The sequence below is a fragment of the Rhea americana genome, unplaced genomic scaffold (genome assembly GCF_003343005.1).
Source record: "Rhea americana isolate MKP2758 unplaced genomic scaffold, rheAme1 scaffold_278, whole genome shotgun sequence".
Lineage (NCBI taxonomy): Eukaryota > Metazoa > Chordata > Aves > Rheiformes > Rheidae > Rhea > Rhea americana.
In genome coordinates this window covers 977,235-985,055 of record NW_028186399.1, presented here as the reverse complement: position 1 = coordinate 985,055, position 7,821 = coordinate 977,235, and the positions used below count along the sequence as shown (strand labels likewise).

The window sequence follows — 7,821 nt, the reverse complement described above, 5'->3', positions numbered from 1 at the left end:
AAAAAAAAAAAAAAAAGTGCAGTAAACTAAATGTTTAAAAAAGCACATTTGTGCTGTCTCTGTGCAAAGATAAAAGAAATAAATACATGATTAAAAAATTAAAAAGGTTCACAGTATCACACATGGATAGGTAGCTACGGTAGTGCACATTTGGAAAACACTGTGTTACTACCCAGGATTCTCTACACCCAGCTGGATGTCTCCRTTGGGAGCTGCAGGTGAGCGGTGGTTTCTTTGCTGCCCACATCTGGGATAAGTAGAAATATACGGTTAGAGTTTTGCTCCGTTCTGAAATGCAGTGCCTGGGATCCTGCAGTGCAGCAATACTGGTGTCAGCAAGCTCCTCCCCATCCCACTGGAACGGCTGCATCAACGAAAAGGGAACACATCGACCTGCAGAGGGAATCGCTGCTCTCTGGGGCTTCTGTGTCTGCATAGAGATTACTGCAAGAGGCAAGAGAAGAGAGTCAACACCTGAGCACCCGCTCTGTGTTCACTTAAATCTGAGCCCAGCCAAATCCCCAGAATCAAAACGAACACGAAGAGAGAAGCCTGCTTGTTCTGCACCCTCCAGTGATGACAACATGACCAGAGCACTTCAGATCCCCAAGCTTTCATTGCACTAAACGATTCAGAATGAGCCAGAAGCACTGTTGAGCTAAACTAGTCTCTCGCCTGCTGCYACTGAGTCAGTCTGAGATGCAGAACTCTGCCACTGCCATGCAAGAGCCCCATGCTGCAGAGGCCRCAACAGCTCTCTCCTGCAAGCTGACCTTGCAGAAGGAGCACAAGCTCCGAACTTGACCCACCGGGCACCCGGCATATGTTTCTCGTACACTTACTGTATCGCTCTCCTCATCGGAGACAGAGTGGAGCTGAGCGCTATAGTGGAGCGGGGAGTAAACCCAACTCCTCTCGTCTGTCGGCTGCCAGAGTGGCCAGAGACGGCGGGGAGAATGCAAGGAGAGCAGCAGCAGAGCAGGGAGCAAAGGAGAGAAGAGGAGAAAATAAAAGGAGAAAAATAAAAGAATAGGAAACAATACAGTAAGAACAGCTGTCCACCTGGAGGRAGAGAACTGAGCTCAGTGCCAGGTCTCAGCGAGGAGCCTTCCTCATCCTCAGGACGTACCTGCTCCCCACCAGCTGGGGCAGCCTGCCAACAGCTCTGACAATGGACACTGCTCCAGCTACAGCGGGAATGGCACATCCACCCCCTTGCACCTACCAGGGACAGATTTCAGTGCTTTTGAGGTGCCAGAGAAACCTCAGCTCACTGCCACAGCATCACCCTCACTTTAGAGAAACCAAGACAGATGTGAGAAGTGACTTACCTAAGGGCAGTGACAGAGGGCTCAGCTCCTGTTGGCCAGTCCTCTGTCCCAGCTACCAAACCCCTGTTTCCCGAGCCTCTTACATGTTATAAGCTGGCATCCCTTGGGTGTCCAAGAGGGTTTTTAGGGTGGAATCTGGTTTGCTGTGCCTTCCCCCTTCCCTGCAGACCAAGCAAGGCAGCAGATGGGCTAGTTAGATCATGGTGGATGGTGGTCACAGAGAGGAACCAGTTAGTGATGAGACTTTTGTAGACAGTGGCAAGATGGGAACAGGTACAACAAAGGAGGCAAAACAAAACTGGATCTTAGACAGAAGGAGGGGAATGAGGATGTGCATCTAGGGAGCCATCTACCCCAGCGCTCGGCAAGTGTGACAAAACGCATTTCTGTTTCTGACTCAACACAGAAATCCAGGCAGATTCAAGGGAATCTTCCTAGGTCCATTTCTGGTGTTCCCCAGGGRGATTCACTTCCACTGTGAAATGGTTTTGTCAGCTCTAGAGGTGCATCAAGATCTGAAGGAGGGAAGAAACTCTCCACTTTGACTGAGCTCAAGCTTGCAAAGGAAAGAAATGGAGCAGGATACTTGGAAGAAGCCTGGGAGGGTTCCTGGCCCAGGAACCAACAGTAACGCTCTAAGATGTACAAGAAACTACAAGAAGCCAGAGGCGCTTTGAAGCACTGGGCTCCACATGCTGAACCCCARCAACAATGTAGCTGCGTTAGCGGAGAACATTGGAAAAAAGGAAGGAAAAGAAACTCTTGCCCGAAGCTTCTTCTAGGGCTCTGCTAGAGATGAAGGAGCGCTCAACACTGCACACAGCCTGTCTTGCACCCCGTTTTCCATCCACTCTGACTGAACCCCGTGCTCCAGCCAGCTTCTTTCAGGGGCTTTTAGGGGCCTAGATGCAGGCAGAATAAGAGCTGCAAACTTAGTGCAGAGCTAAATGAGCAACCAGTACTTGGATAATAATCCTTCTGGTGCTGGGGCAGCCAAATGCAGCAGACAAGGGCAGGAGGAGCTGCAAGGAGAAGCTGCCTGTTTGCCTACATAAATACAGCACTTTCCCCATGCCATCAGCCAAGCTGAGGAGCACGTTATGAGCTTTGTCCTTGCTTCCCCATGCACCCTCCCCACCTGATGGCCTCTCCACTACTCCCCAGCCTGGTTGCAGACAGGCAAAGATGCAGAAGACCACATAGCACAATACTTGTGCTGAGGCCCTGAGAATGCTGTCATTACCCACTGAGGAAGGTATCAGCTGTCCTCAAAACTGTGAGGAGAAGTATCATAACCCAAAACAGTCTGAGCTCTGAATTTAACTCCTAAATGCTGAACTTCCTCCCTGCATCTTTCAGAAGGCAAAGGAAAATCCTCGTGGCTCACAGAAAACCCGCAGTGAGGAGGGAGCAGACGTATCATACTGGCTTGGGCTGGGGAGCAGAAACCTTCCCTAACCCCAGCAGTGCATCTCAACTCCTCTGGCTTTAAAAGCTGATCAGTGTCCCAGACAAAAAAAAAAAAAAAAAAAAAAGAAAAGACCAACCAGAGACCTAAAATTCCAGCTACAAATGTGACCTTTTATCTGCATCAAAACATCTTACACATCTCTCTGGAAGCCAGTCTGGCTTCCTAGGCCAAAGGAGCTAAGCCTAACATTTACCTRTATACATACAGATGCCTCTGACTTTCTCACCAGCTCTGGTGCCAGCAAGTTTGTTCAAGGGCTAGATGATGCTATAGCCCATCTAATGCCAGGAACTGTGTCACTAGCCTGAAAAGTGGGGCAGAGTCCTCATTTCTGCAAGATCCTACATTGAGATCCACTTACGTATTTTTTCCTCTGCTTCTTGTTTTTACTGGGCTGGTTTCTAGTGGCCACACAATACAGAGCCATGACATCCAAGGGAAATGGAGCTGCTAGCCCCAGTGTTTCAAAGCTGCAGCTCTGCTCCCCTACGTGCTAGCATGTTCACTTACAGTCCCAGAGGAAAGCGAGGTGGTTCGGAGTCTGCGCTGGCGGGGAGAGTAAATCCAGTACCTCCCATCTGTGAACTGGATGGCCCGAGGGCAAGTGAGGTGAGAAAGGAAACACAGGAGAAAAGGATGATGTGTAAGAGGATGAAAGAGAAAGCAAAACAACGGGTTGGGCAACTCCAGGCCTGAATGGATCAGCAGGCAGGAAAGCCGTGCATAGGAAGAGCAGCCCCGCCACAGTCTCTGCACCTTTATTCCCCTGTGGGTGAACAGGAGGATAAAGTGCTTTCCTTTCTGAAGCAGATTTCCAAAGGTAAGACCATAGGCTCCTGGGACTTGCAAAATCCTTCTCTGCATACAGCCTCCCTTTACTGATCATTGTTCCCGGAATACTCCTATAGAGCAGCTGTGGTCCAAGCCCCACTGCACTCATGTGCAGCCTCATTTGAGCTGCAGTTCCAAGTGATTTTCCAAAGAGAGTGCCTATGGGAACGCAAATCAGCTTTTCCCTCCATTCCAGCAGTGAGGGAAACACTCCACAGCACACGACACACATTTAATGCAAAACTTAAGGGCTCAGATGAAGTATGAAATGCTAAGGAACAGTCAGTCATGCTCTCTATGAACACACACTGTACACAGACAGCTTCCTCCAGGAAAACAACCAGCCCCTAGAAAGTTAGGAGGAATCCATATGCCCAGGGACAGGGAAGAAGAGGAGCTGACCCTTGCTAGAAGACACTTGCCAGTGGAGCAGGCAGTATCTGCAGGCAGCTTGCACACAGCTGCCATCCACAGGCAAAGAAAGAGCAGCCAGTGTTAGAGGGATCTGTTTGCATTTTGAACAGCATGCATAAAAACCCAAACAGACAAGCTCTTAAAATGGAGCTGATTCCTTCTGCAGCTCCCATGAGCCTCTAAATGACTCGGCAACGAGTGAGCAGTTCTGCAGCAGTCACGCAAGCACAGGGAAAGCCAAATGTTGCTGTTTTTAGGTTAGCCTGAAGGAGCTTATCACAAGGTTCAGCTCTTCTGTAYTGCCATATATCTGACAGCAATGTGTTCGAGCAGGGAGCAGCCAACCACCTCTTAATGAGAAGGTTCCAGTGCCAGGACATGGGGGAGAGCTGCCACAGGACAGACCCTCAGCCTTGCACTACTCTGGTAGTCCAGGGGACAGGCACATATTGCTGAACTCCTCTCCAGTCTGCAGAAGTTGCTCAGACGTTGTGGGAGCTAACTGAGGAATACAGGCTTCACAGCACTCTGCTGCCAACCAACAACCACCTCACTTACTCCCTGTTTCAGTACTAGATTTCCACTGCACCATCTAATGCATCTGCCTGCAGGGAAAGGAAAAGCCAAAGTTCACCAGAGCCTGCCATCAGCCCCATTGCAATCACCTCTGTTCTGGCTCCGCTGCAGCACACCTGCACGCAGGAAAGCAGCAAGGCACTCTGGCTGAGAAAGGAGATTTGCCGTGTCTTATCTCAGGAGTGAACATGCTGGCCTGTCAGTGCTTGTGCTTATAACTAGAGTAGCACATCTACAGTCTACAGTAGCAGCGTCACCTGTTTGGGCCCCATGGCATGCTGTTTTGAGTTCTTCAAGGGTTAATCCAGTTCTCTGGATTCAAAAACCTGTCCAGCATTAATATCTCGAGGTGCTCGACAGAAGGATGGCACAGGGCAGGCCACTGCCTCTCACTGGACTGCCTGAATTCTGACCAACCATTCATGTCACACCCCTCCAGAGCCAGGCAGAGAAGGTATCTTACAAAGTATATGTCTGTGACTGGCACATCATCTTCATCCGAGGCCTGGCTGGCTGGTTCGGAGGCCTGGCTGGCCGTCTCCACCTCTACTGTAGCTGTGGACGTTACAATGGCACAGGCTGAAGAAGCTGCCTCTCTGGAGGGGGAAGAAATGACAGAGTCTAGTCACTATGATCAAAAAAAGAGGAGCAAGAAAGACTGATTTACTACACAGATGCTCCATTTTCACATCCAGAAAGATCAGATCAGGTCAGGCCAGAAGCAGGAAAGCTCAACAGTGTCTCACTGAACTATCTAAAGGAGCACCTATCTCTTCAGGAAAGTTGGCAACCTACAAAACTAGCTTCCAGCACAAATCCCATAGATTTAATGACACTGGGCAAGGCTCTGCAAGGCTGTCAAACCCTCAAATACTCACTCTTTGTCGTCGTCTTCAGGAGCTATGATCTCTACATCACACTTGGGTTCCAGCTCTACGCTGATCTGCTGAAGCTCTTCTTCAACCCGCACCTCCTCATGTGACCTGGAAAGCCAAAGACACGCAGGCCCAAATGCTTAGTTTGGCACTATGCCGCCTCTACTCATGCACAGTTCTCAATTTTAGGTCAGCGTAAATCAGCCCTGAGTCAGCCTCTCACACTGCAACTGGCCATGGGAGTGAGCTGTCTCCCACGGGAGCAGGTCTGCCTCCACACCTGGCAGCCTGTGGCCAGCCGCTCGCAGCACTGAGCTCAKGGCAGAGACCGAGCCATTGATTTCAGCTCAGAGGGAGCAGTCAGGACTTCACAGGATTGAGATTTCAGATGACCAAAATTCCCAGACAAAAGGGCCAAGCGCTTCAAACTGCAGTACTTGAAACCACAGTGGTAGRAGAAGAGGACAAAAAGAAAAGCATTAGGTTGCCAACACTGCAGAAAAGACGAGTAATGTCAAATTGGATACAGGAGAAAAAAAGGAGAATTGGTCTCTGGGGAAAACCTGTGYCCAGAGTTAGCCTGGTGTTATCTAGCAACAACACAAGGGCCAAAGCCTCCGACCTCTTCCAAAGCTCCTAGTGCCTCAAGCTGTTCAGGCATGCTCCAGGGATAACATCAGATTTTTCTGCATGCTCTGAAGCCATTTGTAGCACTGCCTTCAATTTAATATCTCATGCTATTAAAGTAATTGCTTATGTTAGTGGGGCTGGTTTTAGAGTCCTCATGGGAAGAAGGAGCTGGTGTTTGCCAAGCCAAGGGCACACTCTGAGGAAAGGAGCTGTGGGCTTATAAGCAGTACCAGGGTGCTCTGCTTGGTCCCTGGCTGGTGCTCAGCTGGGAGCAGGGCCCTGGGAARCGCTGCAGGGAGGCTGGGAGCTGGAGCCAGCAGGCGGCACTCCTGTTCAGCTCGCCATGGCTGGGTCCGTGCCACCACCAGAGCTCTTGCTACTTCTTGCAGTGGTGGATTTTAGAAACCTGGAGGGAATTCTCCAGCAGATTAGAATAATTCAGAGGTGTGACACATTCCAGGCTTGAGAAAATTGGATAAGGGCTTTTTCATTTCAGCTCAGGAATGTAAATTCCCCAAGACTTGTGCATTAATAACTTTGTTCTTGCATTGGCTTTCACCAAGGGATCACGGAGTGCTTTACAAACACACAGGTCACTGCTCCCCTAGAAATAACATACACAAACACCAGCATCAGAAATGAAGACGCAGGAAAAAAACAATCAAAAGTAACAAAGGCCACATCTACAAGGGGGCTGTAACTATGGCTAGTCTGTGATGGAGATATCTGCCCCTGAAGAAATCACTGAGCTCCCTGTACTGTCCAGGGACAAGTACTTCTAGGACAYGATTCACCTGGCCTATTTTCAGATGAGCAATTGCATCCGACAGTGATGTGTACAAAGGGAGCAGGGAGTGATTTGGATGAAGTCACTGCTTTTTGCCTGGCAGGTCCTGTCACAGGTGCCTGAGCTTAAGGCTCTATTCTTCAGCACTTTCAGACAATGGATTCTACAGGAGGTGAAATATTTCATGGGTCCCAGCCACTTCAACAGGTGCTACAAATCTTCATCAAGTAGGTCTTTGCCCTCCAGTGGCAAGGACTTACCAAGACTCAGTAACACTTACCATTCAGAGGTGTTCTCATTAACACATACCATGGAAAGGAATTTTTTGATCCATGTATCTGCTCTCAAGCTCAACCAATCATTAAAAACTACAATRAGATGTTTCTGAGATGATGCAAACTTCCACTCCTCTAAAGCACCAGACACTGATTGCAGAAAGAGGATGTGAGCCTGTCCAGCAGCTCCTCTGGCTATGGCATACCCCACAAGAGTGTCTCTGGAGGGCATTTCAAAATCTGGATCTACAACACTTACAAGATGTCCCAGGAAGCCAGGGCAAAAATGAGCAAAAAAATGCAGGGTCCTCATTCAGATTCTTCTGACACACAGGTAATGGAGTCAGTTCTACTGGTGCAAAAATATGCATGGTAATTATATGATATGCACCTCTAAATCCAGACACCTCTATGCTGGAGGGGAATTTTTGTCACACACTGCCCTTGGCTCCAAGCCACCTATTACTGCAGGAGAGGGGAAAAAAGAAAAGTATCTGAGTTTCTAAAGACACTAGAAACACATGCAGCCTCCAAACTATTTCCCTGGAGATGGCAAGTGTTCAGTACCTCTCAAAGTTAGAGCCCTTTCCTATATTCATCTCCAGTGCACCTAGATGGCAGACAGATGCAC

At 49.1% G+C, this 7,821-nt stretch overlaps 1 protein-coding gene across 1 annotated transcript in view; it reads right to left on the bottom strand.

Annotated features, from left to right (window-relative positions):
* Positions 1-17: 17 nt before the first annotated feature.
* The window catches only part of PIP5K1C (phosphatidylinositol-4-phosphate 5-kinase type 1 gamma), a 33,782-nt gene continuing 25,978 nt past the window's right edge, over positions 18-7,821 (bottom strand). Inside the window, exons 17-20 of the mRNA XM_085308557.1 lie at positions 5,502-5,606; positions 5,087-5,219; positions 843-926; positions 18-444 (exon numbers count right to left, since the gene is read on the bottom strand). Coding sequence (XP_085164683.1) covers positions 442-444; positions 843-926; positions 5,087-5,219; positions 5,502-5,606 — 325 coding nt within the window. The 3' untranslated portion in view covers positions 18-441. The remainder of the gene's footprint in view (positions 445-842; positions 927-5,086; positions 5,220-5,501; positions 5,607-7,821) is intronic.